Source organism: Taeniopygia guttata, chromosome 4, assembly GCF_048771995.1.
Source record: "Taeniopygia guttata chromosome 4, bTaeGut7.mat, whole genome shotgun sequence".
Lineage (NCBI taxonomy): Eukaryota > Metazoa > Chordata > Aves > Passeriformes > Estrildidae > Taeniopygia > Taeniopygia guttata.
Genome location: NC_133028.1, coordinates 45,964,857 through 45,980,876, shown reverse-complemented (window position 1 = coordinate 45,980,876; position 16,020 = coordinate 45,964,857). Strand labels below are relative to the sequence as shown.

Below are 16,020 nucleotides of genomic sequence, written 5' to 3'. Positions count from 1 at the left end.
TTAATTGGCCCTGCGTCTCCCCCTTAGCCTGTTTCTCTTGAGGTTTTGATGTCCTGGTACTGCACCTCTGTGGTGCTCTGGGTTCTTGCAGAGCTGAGATTAAATAGCTCATCACAGGGCTCCTCTGCACACAGTACTTTCAGTATTGCTTAGAAAGGCATGACAAAGTCTGTATGAGTCTTTAAATGGATGCGTTATGAGGCTTGTTGGAAAGATAGTGACTCTGTCTTATTAAGGAAGACCTCCAGGTCTCCCTGGAGGAGACCAGGGTGACTCTCTGCTCTGGAACTTTGGAAATAAAATAGGTGAAAATAGAACTTCCCTGGATTTCTTTCAGCTGGAGCCAGGAGTCTGTTCACAGACTCTCCTACCAAGCACTTTTGAAAAGGGATCTGTAGAATAATGTATGTGCTACTATTTCAAACATCTTGTTCAGTGTGAAAAAAGTTCTTTTCCAAATTGATTGCACTGTTATGCTTTTTAATTGATGAATGCAGTAATAGGCAGTTTAATTATGTTAGCCTTCTGCTTAACAAAGGCATCAGATATTTTTTCAGTACCAGGATTGGACAGTTACTGCATGTTTTAACAAATGTGACCATTACTTTTAATAGTGTCAAACAAAACTTGAAAGAGTGGAAAAACAAACATTAAAGAATTCATTTAAATGTGAATAGATACTGCAAAGAATAATAGATAAAATGTTCTTCAGATTAAAAAAACAAAACACAGAACATTGAATTTCTGCTAGGTCTGCTTTTGGGAGAAGAAGCTGAGTCTACTCTTAAACCCAGGAAATGAGGGATTCCAGGTTTTTTCCCTGGTATTGCTGCAAGCCTAGCTTTAGCCAGGTCAGTTAAATCCAGAACTGTGAGAATGATTAGGCTTTTGTTGCTGTGCATTGCTAGGCCTAAGTGCCTCAGGGGCTTTGACCTGAGGCTTTGTAAAATTGCCTTTCATCTAAATACTTTGCAAGTAATTGCATTTTGGGCATTCCGTGTTGCAGCTGAACAACACAAACCAAGTGGACCTGCAGTGTCAGTACTTCTGTCATGCTTGCAGCTGAATCCTCTGCTGGGTTTCTTCACTGGTGCTTCAATAGTGGGCAGCTGTTCGGATACTCTTATTGCTCTGGGTTTGAAAGACTAGCAGCACAGTCCTCGCTCTTACAGCCAAATTCATGCTGCTCTTTGCTATTCTCTGGGACATGCTTTTTGCCAGGGTGTCAGAAGGCTCCTGCCATGACCTGTGGAGTGCAGGGAGTGAGAGGCAGTGCTTGGCTGCAGGCAGTGCTGCCTGGCAGCCCAGGAGCAGGCGAGTGTGCCGAGTCTCAGCAGATGGAGCAGTGAGTCAGCCTCAGGCGCTGCAAGGGCAAAGCAAAGGCTTTGACCTCTGTGCAGAGGGGCTAAACTGCAATATCCATTGCAGCTCTGGAGGAAAGATTGGCCTCTTGGTTATAGGGAAGGGATTGCAGTCCCAATAGATGAGGACCATTACAGCATGGCCTATGCATACAGTGTTGGATGGATTTTATGCAAATATCCAGAGAAAATTTATAATAGATCTCCACGGAGGTTGTAGGATGTTCTTTGGATGGAAAAACATACAAAGAATCTGTCTCAATGTGTTTGCCGTATGATGATGCCTTTTTTTCATTCTCCATTCTAGGGAAGGGGGGTGTTTGCAAGGCACATTAAGTCCCTGTTCTGTGTTGCCTTTTTGCCATGGTGTGACCCTGCCCTCCTAATATAAATAAGGTGCTAACAGTAACAGATGAAAATTCAGTCCCAAAAAAATGAAGATGTCTTGTCTGCAATGTAATGCTGTAATGAACTAAGACAGAAGTTCTCTAATTTTATATGACATCTTTCTCTCAGTCTTGAACTTCTAATTCAAATCCTAGCTGTGAGTCTGTCAAAGTGCTCCTGATCTTAGTAAGTGAAATGTTCTGGATTTATTTATGCGCATAATTACAGATACTCTGTGCTGCTGCTGCAGAGAATAGGAGAGGGGCTCACAGGAACTGTGACAGAAATAGGTGTGTTGGCAGAAGTGGCAAATTTCAAGTAGTTGTAGTGTCTGGAGAAGAAAAGTCAGAGTGCAATCTGAAGTGAGGGGAGTGGGGGTAAGGTGTTAGTGTAGGCTCTGGATGACTGGTGTTCCCCTTTCTGGTAGCACGTAGCTGGACCATCTAAATAGCTTCTCATCTACCACCTGCTCCAGCAGCACAAGGGTGGGTTGCTGTCCTGCAAATTCCTTTGAAGCTCAGGTGGGCTTCGGAGCAGCTCAGTACACAGCAGTAGTGGTGTCAGCTACTTGTGCCCTCCTCCACTCCCATGGTGGTGTTTGACCCAGGTGTAGGGTCTGACTTTGAGCTGGTTTTGAAACTGACACCTGGTGCATCACCAGGATCAGATTGCTTACAAGTGTTTAGAAGACCTGGAGCCTTTTGTCCATACCACAGCAAAATTTTGGTTTTGTTTTTTTTTTTATTTTGGGGTTATTTTTTTGGGACCTGAATCCTCCTGAAAGAGAGTGTAATACATGGTGGTGTATTATAAGGCTTAAATTATTACCTATTGAGGATGGCTTTAGTGCCCCTGCATTTCTTGCAGAGTTGTTTATTTTGCTTGTGTTTTCTGCAGATGCAGGGATAGGATGGCTCAAGGTAGTTCATAGATTTGCTATGTTAGAGAAATTTGATGAAGTGCAGAAAATAATAATTGGGATATTTTAATGTAAGTCTGCAACACTAGCAGTTGTAGAACAGGAAGGATTTTCTCTGGCACTGACCTATACGTGTGGATGTTTGCCTGAAGAAATGCTGGATTGTTGCACTTATACTGGTGCAAAGTTATTTGCAGTTGTGTAAAGCATTGTCTTGATATGACAAGAGTATTGTCATGAATTGGCACGAAAGAATATTTTTTATCAAAAAAAGGAGCATAGCTATTATGTGATGTATGGCAAGGAAAAATCTTAGTGGGGTTGTGCACCTTTCAGGGCTGCCAGCTGAAAATCTCTATAGAGCAAAACTTTTCTAACCAACAGCTTAAGTCTAGTAAAAGTCTTTACGAACTACGAGAAAGAGGCACTTTGTTAATTTGTTTTCCTTGGGGTTTGAACCATTTGCATCCCTTTGGGAAAAGGTTAAACGGACGATTTGCCTTAGAGGGCCCTCCAGCGTGGAGGGCATAGTAAACGTGGGAGGGGTTGGGTTTGGGATGGGTTTATAGGAAGAGATTTGGTGTTGGTTTTGGTTTCCAGTTTATTTATTTTTTATGCAAAAGGTTCGTTTCTCTACTCACATCGTTCATGCATTAATATATATTTTATACATAAGTGAAAGCAGCTTGTTAAACCTCACATTGCATTGCCCCACATATATATAGAGATACATGCACATTGAAAAATGGATTTTAATAAGTTACATTTTGCTACTGATCTGGGACAGGTGGGAAGGAAAAGCATCACTTTATAAGGTGCCCCTCTGACACCTGTAATGCTATGTTATTGAAGGATAAAAACAGCCTGAGGTTTTGGATTTTATCTTCTTATACCAGTATTAATAAGCAATGTGGTAAGGCATATTTTATCTGGCTTAGAAGCTGTGGATTATTTTTATATTCAATATTTTCCTGGTTTATATTTTTGACTTTATTTTATGAACTACAGTGTTGCAGAAAAAATACTTTTAATGATGTCTGCCTTTAGTTTTGACTTTTCTCTGTCAATTCTGTTGCTGTAAAATTAGACAAATTTGAGAAGAGACAGAAACAATTGATAAATAGCAGGGACTGCATATATTCCAAAGTTGTATTTAAATCAACAAGTATAAGATTTCCTTTGTTAATTGCTACTGTACATCTGGAATCCTATCTGACTAAAAATAGTAATGGTTTGCTTTTTTGAGACATTCGGCATAGCTCTGACTTCTGTGGAAGCTGCAAGATCTGAGGTGCTTTTGAAAATCTTGCCAAAGTGTCAGAGGAGGAAAGCAAAGATATCAAATTATTGTCATAACTTTTATCTTTCAGGGCAGGACAGTGTAGCACGAGGAAAGTGGCTTCATTGCCAAACAGACCATTCCTTTTAGAGCCCTCCCACCCTGTTCCTGCCTAATCCTCTTCTGACAGGAAAAACACTGTAATAATACAAATACCCTGAGGGCTGTGAGTGTAGATGTGGGACATTAAAGGAAATGTTTGCTCGCAGGACTGTGACGCGAGATCATGTGTAGTAATGATGACTACATGCTGCGACTGCACAGGTTTATATAAAAATTTTCTTACCTTTATATTCAAAAGAAAAATGCAAGATGTTTGTTTTGGAGAACTGAGGAGTGGGAGGAAACGCTCTATGAGTATTTCACAGGTTAGAGAAGAGAGGGCTCTTCAGGTATACTTTCCATGGGTTGAGTGTATTCCTGTGTCACTTCACCCTTACTGCTGCTCAGAAGGCACAGCCCTAGCCTGGGACCTGCTTGACCTACCTGGGAGCCACATAGAGCTGAAGATCCACTGGTGCTCATCTTTGCCACATTTACACCCAGTATGAATACTGACTGAAGGCAAAAACTGTATGAAGCAGGATTGAGGGGGAGCAGCTGCTTTCTGATGCTGTGTGTAAGTCCTTTGGCCAAGGACTTAATGCAGCTATTATTTATGTAGGGTTTTTTTAAAAGTCTTTGCTTTTGTATGCTGGTACTTCATCATTGAAGGGAAGAAAACAAGCTTTTGCTGCTCAGATCTTTGAAAAATGTCCAGTAAGATGCTTTTGAAAATTTGCCCAGAGTAAGCTTATATGTACTGTGTTTAGGAGAGGGAGGCATATTCAACAACCATTTTCTATAGACCAGGCTATTTTAGAAATGAGGCAGCTGAGTTTTCTGAAAGTCATGCTTCACTTAGGAAAATACTGGAATGTGTTTTACTTGTGTCTTTGTCAGAGACTTAATTCAAACAAAGAACCTTAAAGAAGTAAGTCTATAAAGATTTGAAGGGATGGGCTTTACAGTAAATATATCCTGTTTTTAAGGAAACTGACATTTGTCTCTTCATGTTGTACTGCAGGTTTTTGTGCTTTGCGTGATGATGGGAATTAGTTCCAAGCCAGGCTGATGATTGAATTGAGTCAAGTTTTGTTGAGGTTTTCAAAGCATTGCACAAGAGATTTCAAGGGAAAAAGTTTGGGGGCATGTGACAGTTAATCTCATTAGCTGTAAGAATGAAGTTTAAGCATACTGTTCAAAATTTACTCAGTTCTGTGCTGCTCTTTGTTTTAATTAACAATCTCCTGCGTAGATTGGGAGCGTAAACTTCTTTCCACTTTAGTCCAATTAAATCGTGCTCGGAAGCTGTCAATGGTGGGGGAAGCCCCTCCCTACCCCCCTTCTTTTAATTGTTCAGTGAGTCTAGTGAATAATGAAAGAATTTGCCTGACAGGGTTTTGTTGTGTTTCGTCTTCTTGATGAATTATTTCAGAGGATAGACGACAGTCTTGTCAAAAATGCATTGGAATGACTCATCCAATTCCTCAGAAAGTGACGATGAAGCTCATTCAGCCTTCACACAGACTGAGCACAACATAGTTGCAGCTTACTTGATAACAGCAGGTATGGGCATTGGCAAATAATTGCATAACTTTTTAAGAGAGAACTTGTAGATCTGGATGCTCATTTTGTAAAGTCATAGTGATGGTATTTCATTTTGTATTAGACAGTGTCTGATGGCTTTTCTCCATGTTTACTGACAAGTTAGCAGCTGCCTGACTGAAATATGCAGAAACATCTGCAGTGTGCAGAATCTAAGTTTTCCTCTCTATATTTGAAGGCAGCATTGTGTCTCAAAAAATAAATTTTGTTGATATGTAATTATAGAAGAGAGTGAGAATTAGGTTTTGCCAGCTTGCAAAATAGATAAAAATAGGGCATAGCTGTCACATCTTGCATTTTTCTGTGATGTGCTCGCAGCTATCTTAAGATTTCTCCTGGGCCACATGTGTGTAGTAATATATGTGTAGTCTGAGCATGTGAGCGGGTGTCTGTGAGGGGATGTAAGGGGAAGGGTTGGAATGTGACTTAGAGGGAGGGAGCGGGTCATTAATCAGAGAAGAGCAGATTCCAGTTGCAGCTGTATTTTTCACCAATGACACGTGTTAGAAAAGCACGCTGTGAGGCTTCACATCGTGTTTGTTCCCTGTGACTACTGTGATCTTTGGCTAAAGTTGAATGATCATAGATTTATTCTTATTCTCTCCTTAAATACGTTTTTATTGTATAACCACAACTTCTTCAGTGGTGCTTTTCTGAAGCATTGAGTGCTATAGTAATTGAATACCCACCTAACCAAAATGGAAACCTACTGTGTTTAAAAACAGACCTTCCACACCTTTATTATGGAAAATCAAATCAGTTTATTCTTTATTCATTGGCTGTACCGCAAATGTTCCCATGTTGTAGTTAGATTCTAAAATACTTCAAAATATTAATGTATTTTACATTTATATGAAATAGTATTGCTGATGGTCGCAGTTTACTTAGCATATATGTCTGAAGTGGTATCAAATTGCTGTACTGGAAAAGTGGATATTTTTGGATGCAAAGACAATAATTTATTGAAGGTCTTTGGAGAAATTGGTAGAACAGCTACACAGAACATTAGGCATCTTAAGAACCTGTAGAGATAAATAATGGTAAAGTATTGGAAGCCTAGATACACCTCTTATATTTTTATTAAAATTGATTATGTAGTATGTAACAAGGCAATATTTTCAGATAGTTTTGACCAGCTGGTGTTCAGGATCAAAACTATCACTGGTGACCATAGGGTATCAATAGAATTAGCCAGAAACAAACCAGGTCTTCTTTCTTAATCTTGCATGGAAGTTAAATGTCATGGGGGAAAAAAAATATTACTTTGCAGTTTTAGGTTTTTTTCATTTATCTATTTCTAATTATAGTTGGGGGAGTCTAATAAATCTTTCTTAATGAGAAATGTTTTTAACAATGAAGTCTATAAAATATTTGAAAGTATGATTGATTGCTTTGCACCAGTCTTACTGCAGCAAATTTCACATCTGGAAGATTTAAGCCTTGTTAATATGAAGTTTGCTCATTATGATGGCACTCTTTAAAAGATTCAAGTGTTTCTCTCTTGTTTTCTGAGAAGAAAGTGATTGTTAAGCGTTACACTGGCCAGTGTATTCATTTTGTAATGACAACAGGGATACTCAGGCTGCAGTAAGCTCTGCTGCCTCATGGATGTCTTTCTGCTTATAGTGGTGAATGCTCTGGTGTAATTTTAAAATGATAGCTGGAAAGGTAAATTCCATGTTATACATGTACCTGACTTTTTTTACTTTGATGCTACTACCCAATATTGCCATGTCCCACCCTAAACTATGTACCTAAGCACGGTATCTACACATTCCAAGGGATGGCAACTCAACCACTTTCTTGGGCAGCCTGTTCCAGTGCTTGATAATCCTTTCAGTGAGTAAATTTTTCCCAATATCCAAAAGTACTCTTTCCTGGTGCAACTTGAGGCCATTTCCTTTCACCCTGTTGCTTGTTTCTTAGGAGAAGAGACTGACCCCCACCTGGCTTCACCCTCCTTTTAGGTGGTTGTAGAGAATGATAAGGTCACCTTGACCCTCCTTTTCTTCAGGCTGAACAACCCCAGCTCCCTCAGCTGCTCCTCATAAAACTTGTGCTCCAGCACTTTGACCAGCTTCAAAGCTCTTTTAATGGGCACTGCTTAACTGCTGCCTGAAGAAACTTCATTCTTGACCTGTACCTCAGAAACAGAGAAGAGAGAATTTCTTGTATCCACATGTTTTTTCTCACTTTGTCCAAGGTGGAATCTTATCTTTCATCTTATATTTTGTTCCTCAAAACATTATTTTTTTGCTCTATTATTAGTTTACTTTAGTGATACTAACATTTTTAATTAATATAGGTTCCACTTTTTCTTCTCTGTTTTTCATTGCCTCCCTTCTCCCCCCCCCCTTACTTTTAAGGCTGGACTCTGAATTATTAAATTTAAGTGTCTAGAAGGATCTTTCCTTCACCCTGAGGATATGAGTTTACGGTCCTGTTGTATGTCTGGTTCCATTATTGGTAGCTGTAATATCTGTTAAAACATGCCTCATAAGAAGTCTGCATTATTAAACTTGTAATTCTCCCAAGAGATGACATGCAATCTGTCACCAGGAGAGCTGACAGAACTGGCACTGCATGTGGCTTTTTTTACTCTGTTGTTAATTTCAGAGCAGATCCTCAGCTCCTTGTTTAGTTAAATTTTAGGATCATATAGAGTCAGTGTCATGCCTGAAATGTGTGAGTATATGAATATGATAGATTATGGCATCTATGGGGCCAAAAGATGTTGGCCCTCCAACAGGAGACCTGCAACTGAGAACAGACATCCTTGGTGGTGTTAAGAGAGAGATAGCTGTGGCGTAATTATGATTTTCCCTAATTTGATTTTAAAATTACTGACTCTCAGGGGCTGGCAGGAGCCTTCTTCTAGATCAGGTGCATAAGCTGTTGTTTTTTTTTTTTGTTTTTTTGTTTTTTTTTTTTGCCAGTCACCAACCTGCATTCTTCTTTACCACGGAGGTCAGCACTTTACTTGGTGGCCAGAGTGCTTGAAGAGTAATCCTAGATGCATTTGAATTTCTGCTCTGCTTGTTGTCATTGCATCAAAAGTTTCATTGGCACTTACTCAATCCATTTGAAAGTTGCCTAACTGGAAAAGCTTTTTTCTCCTTTTCAAACTTTTTCTCCTTTTTCTCTTCTTTGCAAACTTGCACTTGACTGAAAATAAATATTTTTTGGGACTTACATATCACAATGTGTAATTTTCTTCTGCATGTTTATTACTGGCTGGTGTGTACCTTTTGTAAAGTTTTCCTTTTTTTGTTTTTACAGGAGTGATAAGCATTTTCAGTAACATTGTTGTGTTAGGCATCTTTGTTAAGTACAAAGAGCTTCGGACAGCAACCAACGCAATTATTATCAACTTGGCTTTTACTGATATTGGTGTTAGTGGCATTGGTTACCCCATGTCTGCTGCCTCAGACCTGCATGGAAGCTGGAAATTTGGATATACGGGATGCCAGGTATTGCAATTCAGTTAGAGAGAAAGTTTCAGCACTTAAAAACAAGCTGAGAGATAAGTAATGGCTCTACGTTGTGTTATTTTAAGAGATAAGGCAGAGATGCAGAATGTGACTCTGGACCTGAAGCTGATGTTCTGTGATGTCAGCAATTTCTGGAGACAGTGTTTTGAGTGAATTTCACTTTAAGCTTATATTTACAATCTGAAAACATTTAAGTGTTACCTTATATCTATCAACTAGACATTTAAAAATAGCTTTAAGAAGGCTTACAAAATCAAATCCTGAAATGAGGATGGTTATAGTAGCACAAGCACATTTGATTATTTTGCTGAGAGCTAAAAAAAATTTTATAGTGGCTACTGTTTTGATGGTGAGTTCTTGACAGATCTTGGTGAGTTCTGCTTGGCAAATGCATGTCCTTTTTGGGTGGCACTGATATATTCAGAGTGAAAACCTCTAAGGCTTTTGGTCTTCATTAAAGATTTAACCTTCTTTTAAGAGCCGCCTGTTTTTTAGAATAGACTGACTGAAAAACATACTTCCATAGCAGAGAGATGGCAGCCTTTGCTTACTTAGTGTTGTGATTTTAATTTATGTAATTGATAGACTGTTGGGCTTAAGTGCCCACGAATGTGAGTAGTAATGTGAAGGCATATACTGAAAATGTGTCATAAGGCAAACATTTTGGACATTTATAAAACAGATGCTTATCACATCACTTGCCTCAGTAGACAGTACCTTCAAGCTCAAAATTCAGTCATTATTTGGCAGGAAGTCTCACTTTTAACATCTTTAGTTGTTAACAACTGGATTGGCTTGTGGTGTGTTCAGGTTGATGAGAGATCTCACTGATTTGAGAGTTGAAGCGCTTGAAGCACAGCTCATGTCAACCTAAACCTAGTGAATCCTGTGGTCTGAGATGGCTGAATGCCATGTGGTTCTATTATAACTGCTGGTGCCACGTGCTCTGGCTCAGGGCTCTATATTACTGGGGTGCCAGTGGTAACACAGCCCTCCCAGTCATTCTTCCTGGTCAGGCTTCCCATGGGATGACAGGGCAGATGTATTTGGAGCATGCTGGGATTGCAGCATGTGTTGTTCTGTGCAAAAGATCTGACACACTTAAACATGGAGCCTGAGGGAGTAAATCAGTGGGCCACATCTGTGAAATCATCACAACAGATGAGTGATAATTCAGAACCTCACATTTGCTAAAGGTGTAACTGTTTCTGATGGACCAAATGCTCCTCAGGTTTCCTTAGCATACATTGAAAATATGAAATAAACTCTCCAAATTCTGAATCTCAAAATTTACTTATTGAAGGACAGTGTTTCTTTTATTTTAAGACTGCTGTCTTTAGGATTTCTAAGGTGCATACAAGCAGAGGTTCTTGAAATGTTTACTTTTTAATGATCCACCTTCAAATTGCCTGCATTGAATTAAGACCTTTAAGACACTGCTTTTGGAAGAAAGCTCTGGCTAAATTGTCTTGATTCAGTACACAGATTTGTGCTTGCATCTTTGAAAGATTTCTCAGAAATTGTTTTCTTGCTTACTTGTTTTAATTTCAGATCTATGCTGCCTTAAATATATTTTTTGGGATGGCGAGTATTGGTTTGCTGACTGTTGTTGCTGTTGATCGTTACCTGACCATCTGCAGGCCTGATATAGGTACTGACTTAGGGTCAAAACTCAGTCACTGTTGGGAGGAATAAAATTCTGATTTGATTGCATTGTTTTCTCATGAATGGCTCCATAGTTACAGCACTGGGCAGAACTTGAAACTACAGTATGTAATTAAGTAAGTTACCTAGTTGGCATACTGCTCATTAAAGTGAAAAATGCATCATTAGGCTGTTACTCTGTTTATAAGTTGTGGTTTTATGGCCTTTAGAGGGCCACATCCATACAGAAAAGCACACAAAAAGCCTCTGGCTGCATGAGGTTTTGAACTTTGTCAAGCAGGTGTGTGCCTCTGTTGTTGTTAACACCATCCTGGGTGTTTTTCTCTCCCCTGTTACAGTTGTGTTGTAATAGTTAATTCCTCCCCTGCCACCTTCCAAGGGTGTACTTGAATGCAGTGTTGCATAATAAGCTTTTGGCTGGGATTAGGTATTGCCTGTATGCTGATTTGGTATGGGTGATGGTGTTCAAGTGTCTTTAAAGGCTGCAAGGACTGAGATGTCAGGCAGCAGAACAAAACAGGCATCCTACAGTGCTTGGGACTGCGAGCCTGGGAAAGGGTTTTTATTAACTCATTATGTGCTTGCTGGAAGCCACTTGTCACTCTAGTTTGACACTGGAAAGGAGCAGCAGATGAGAGCTGTTTGTGACTGTCTGTGCTTGGCTGCAGGAAGAAGAATGACCACCCGTAGCTATGCCACTCTCATCCTTGCTGCCTGGATAAATGCAATCTTCTGGTCTTCCATGCCCACTGCAGGCTGGGCCAGCTACGCTCCGGATCCCACTGGAGCAACGTGCACAGTAAATTGGAGGAAAAATGATGCGTAAGATTCCCCCTCACTCTTTCTTTTAACTTTTCTGGCTTGCTGGAGTCTAAGATTTTTAATTCCCTGCTGTAGGGAGCATAATTTCTTTCTGAAGTATAAAGCAAAATTTAAAACAATAAAAATAACGTAGAGCGAATCTAGCAAAAAAACCCATAGGAGCTGAGATATGCTTCACAACTTCAATACTTGTAGTTTCTAATATAAAAAAAAACTTAGCTAAAGAAAATTTTCCTTATTATTTTAGAGTTTGTTGCAAAATGTCATAATCAAATCAAAATACCAAATTCTTTAGTAACTTTTCCTGGATGGCTATTTGTAAGTTGCTCTGTTTTGTTTTTCTGTCTTATCAGGTCCTTTATTTCCTACACAATGAGTGTAATTGCTGTTAATTTTGTTGTGCCCTTAACAGTCATGTTTTACTGTTATTACAATGTTTCCCGGACAATGAAAAAATATGCCAGCAGTAACTGCCTGGAGAGCATTAACATAGATTGGTCTGACCAAGTAGATGTGACAAAGGTAAATGAGTGCATGTTTTGTTTTAAGCATGTTCTTTGTGTTAAAGTCCTATTTGCAGTCTTTTAAGTATTTTGGTTTCCTACATTCCCCCTTTGCTTTTATAGTAAATATTTGCTGATACTGAGCCTTGGTGAAAACTCTTAGCTTGACTTATTATATTAGATTCTTTAGTCTGATACCCTTTCCAGATGACTAGCTGCTTTGAAGGCTGGGAATATTGTGAATTTGCCTTGCCTCTTTCCTCTGTCATTACCTAGAAATGTGCCTCCAAGGTGTCCTAGGAGAACTTCTACTCTGTGTCTGCAGAGTCCTTAGGTTTCCTGCTTGGTTCACAGATGTGTCTGGTCTGAAATGGATTGGTCAACTCTCACTTGAACTCATGGCCTAGGAAAGAGAATGCATTTCCAGCTCCCAAGATGTGTAATTCCAATCCCTTCCTCTTTTCAGTCTGTTGAGCTTATCTCTTATGTAAGCAGTGGCAAATGTGAGTTATGGCATGAAATGATATATCCTGCCTGGAAGGTTGACATTCTTTTAATGTATAAAAGTCCTTGAGAAATCTTGAAGTTAACCAGCTCCTTTGATTTTGTGTAAAGATGTGATTTATGGTTGGGCATGAAGAAACAGTGAGAGAGAATTCAACAGAAGAGTATGTACCTATGTTTTTGAATTACTTATAGTGCAAACAGCATTCCTTGGAAAACTTTCTCATTGCTAAGTTCTGAAAAATAGTATTTTTACCTAAAAAGAGTCATTTGAGTGTTGTACTTTTGTGAAGAACTTTCAGAATACTTGAAACTGAGGATTCAGTTAAAAATTTTGACTCGTGTTTGTGAAGAAAACACTTTTTTCCTATTTTGCGGTTGAAGACACTAAGTTATAATTAAAAAAGAGAAAAAAAAATAATGTCTTAGGTTAAGCAATATCCATCTTTAGAACTGGACTACCGTCTGCTTTTTGCAAATTAGCATCCTCTAAGCTTTCTGTGTACCAAAGGGTTCTTTCTTACATTTTGGTATTGTGTTTGGTATTGTGTTTTCATTTAAAGAGAGATTTTCTGTGAGAGTCACTGCTTGTGTATTGATTGTGCTCTAGAGCAGCTCATACAAAGTAGCTGTTTACTTCTTGTTTCTCATTTTGTTAATCTCTGAAAGACTAACTAGGGGTGTTGGTGAGCAGCACTAGGGAATCCTATGTGTATGCAGCCCTGCAGTTTTCATTGGTTTTCTAGTGGTTTGTTTGTTCCCTGGATTCATTTGAGATTTCCATTCCAGTTTCCACTACTGATTCATGTCCCTGACAAAATCCAGAAAAGTCTGTCTCAGTTGATGACCTCTCCTACCCTCTACTAGCCCTAGTTTGTCACTGTCCAGGTCTGGCTGGGGCATGGCATGTCCTGCGGTGTGAGCCCCAAGCTGCCCAGGTTGTTCTCTCTGCAGGCAGACATGACAGATCAGATACCTCCTTTGTATCATTCTTGAACATGTCTATAATGCTTCATTAAACCAAGTAGACACTTCTGGGTTCCTTAACTATATGTCCTAGAACATTTACATTATTTTATTTAGTAGTGCCATAATTAAGCCTTATGAAACATTTTTATTAACAGCCAAATTAAATATTTGGCTTAAATTTTTGTCTCTGTTCATATTTACTGCTTGTAATAGCATCCCATAGTGACTTGTTATGGGGGTTGTAATAATGTGTGAAGTCCTCTCTACTTAATTTAAACTCCTGATGAACAGATTTAACCTAATGAGTAGTGCTGATTTTGAAGGAATATTGTATGTAATGAAATTACACCATGCCAAACACATGGCAGTGAGGTGTCCTTTTAAATCCCCAAAGCGAGATTTCAGTGTAAACACATTTTCAGAATGTGTCAGGTGTGCTTTTTATGTATTATTTCATTCAGGATAGCCCTGTTTACACCTGTTTACACCTTTATGTGCTTTTGTTATGAGGTTTTGCTGTGAGGTCTTCATCTTGAGGTAATAATGCTTATGTGTCTGTTCCTCTCATTTTACAGATGTCTGTTGTGATGATTATAATGTTCTTGGTGGCGTGGTCTCCATATTCTATTGTGTGTTTGTGGTCTTCCTTTGGAGACCCAAAGAAAATTTCTCCTGCAATGGCCATCATAGCTCCTCTCTTCGCAAAATCTTCCACATTCTATAATCCCTGCATTTATGTCATTGCAAACAAAAAGTAAGTGTTCTGAAATTTGTACCAGTCTATTTCATGATTTTAGCATATCCTCTGAGTATAGAAAGATCACCTGTAAAATATGGCAAGCTGATTTGTGAAGAGCAAAGGGTATGGCACTGTTAATTTACTGAAGATGGCCTTTTGGACAGGAAAGCCTAAATAAATTGTTATAATCATCATCAGAACATCCTGAATTGATACCTATTTTTGAGAACATATTAACATAGCTTTTAAAAGTCCCATTTGTGTTTTCTCAAGGAATTCAGTATGGAATACGGGTCGCATCAGTAGTGATTTGCTTTTAATGACTGTGCCCAAAGTGTGTGTGTCTTAGTGACATGTAACTGGTGTAAATTTTCTTGTTTGATTTGGGATGTGTCATATTCTGATGGCTTAGGATGGATTGACCTTTTTCATTAGAGTAAATAGGTTAAGCCTATTCTGTTTTGAGCAAGCATAACAAATGCTCTAATCAAGCCAGTGCCTCTGTCTGAGGGTTGTGTTTTGCAAAGAGTCATTCTTCCTATCCCTGCTCCAACCTTCAAGCGGAGCCTGTGATCTCTGCCTAGGTGAACATACCTGCTGAGTCAATGGAGAAACATCTGTGGTTTTTTCCCATTCTGTGAGTTCATCTTTGTTATGGCTGTACGCTCTCCTGGGATAAGCAAAAGCTGCTGTGATCCCTATGTAAGAAATGAAATTAGCTTTACACTCCTGTACCTGGAAATGAAAAATACCCAGGTCCTTTTGAATTCCAAAGACATGTTTTTTATTAAGTACATTCTACTAAAATGGAAAACTATTGTAATAGTTAAGACCATCTTACAAAATTTTCCCCTTCTCTTTGGTTCTCCAGCTAATGATCTTTCTGTTTTCACTTTGTTGCCCTTCACAGGTTTCGGAGGGCGATCCTGGCTATGGTGCGATGCCAGACAAGACAAGAGATAACCATAAACAACGCTTTGCCCATGAGTGTATCTCAAAGTGCATTGACATCGCAGAACTCCAGTCATTTGCCTGCATAAGTTGCATGGAAAGGAGTGAAATCTGGGTTCAAGTTAATTAATCTTTTGGACAATTTCTTTTTGAATAATAATCTTTTCCAGATAGCTGTTTTGTGTTAGTCACAATAATCTTTTTAGAGAAGTTAAGGAGACAAAACCTGCCAAGACTTTAGTTTTTGAGACTGAGATTTATTGGTTCTATATGTCTGTCTCAAACAAAAAAGGGTGGCAAAGTGGCCACTGTGACTCTTACAGAGCTAGACTAGGTGACAGAGGGGCCAGCAAAGACAGAAATGTGAAGTTCTTATGTTCAGTAACCCCAGATTTTTTATATGTATTAATTCCTTTCATGAGGTACTTTCCACCAGATTCCCTTGAAAATTCCAGAATTCAAATACTCTGGGTACTCCCTAAGGCTGTATATGTCCATACCAAGTGTCCATGTTGATTTGCTTTGCAAAGTTCTGTTTATTGTGAATATGTTATGGTGTCAAAATAGCTACCCCACTGACCCCATAGAATCTTCTATTAGGTTTTAGGATTTTGAAGAAATTTCAGCATATTTAAAGTATTTTTAAAAGTTTGACTGGCAGAACCAAATTAATTTGTAGTAAAGACAGCTTGTTTTCTTTTTATTTTTTTGGGGTTTTTTTGG

At 38.9% G+C, this 16,020-nt stretch overlaps 1 protein-coding gene across 1 annotated transcript; it reads left to right on the top strand.

Moving 5' to 3' along the window:
* The first annotated feature begins 194 nt into the window (after positions 1-194).
* RRH (retinal pigment epithelium-derived rhodopsin homolog) lies at positions 195-16,001 on the top strand. The gene is made up of 7 exons (XM_002195191.7): positions 195-5,614; positions 8,933-9,123; positions 10,696-10,795; positions 11,478-11,631; positions 11,985-12,153; positions 14,183-14,361; positions 15,257-16,001. The coding sequence occupies exons 1-7, from the start codon at positions 5,509-5,511 to the stop codon at positions 15,384-15,386; spliced, it is 1,029 nt and encodes a 342-aa protein (XP_002195227.5). The 5' UTR covers positions 195-5,508; the 3' UTR covers positions 15,387-16,001.
* The last annotated feature ends 19 nt before the right edge of the window (positions 16,002-16,020 follow it).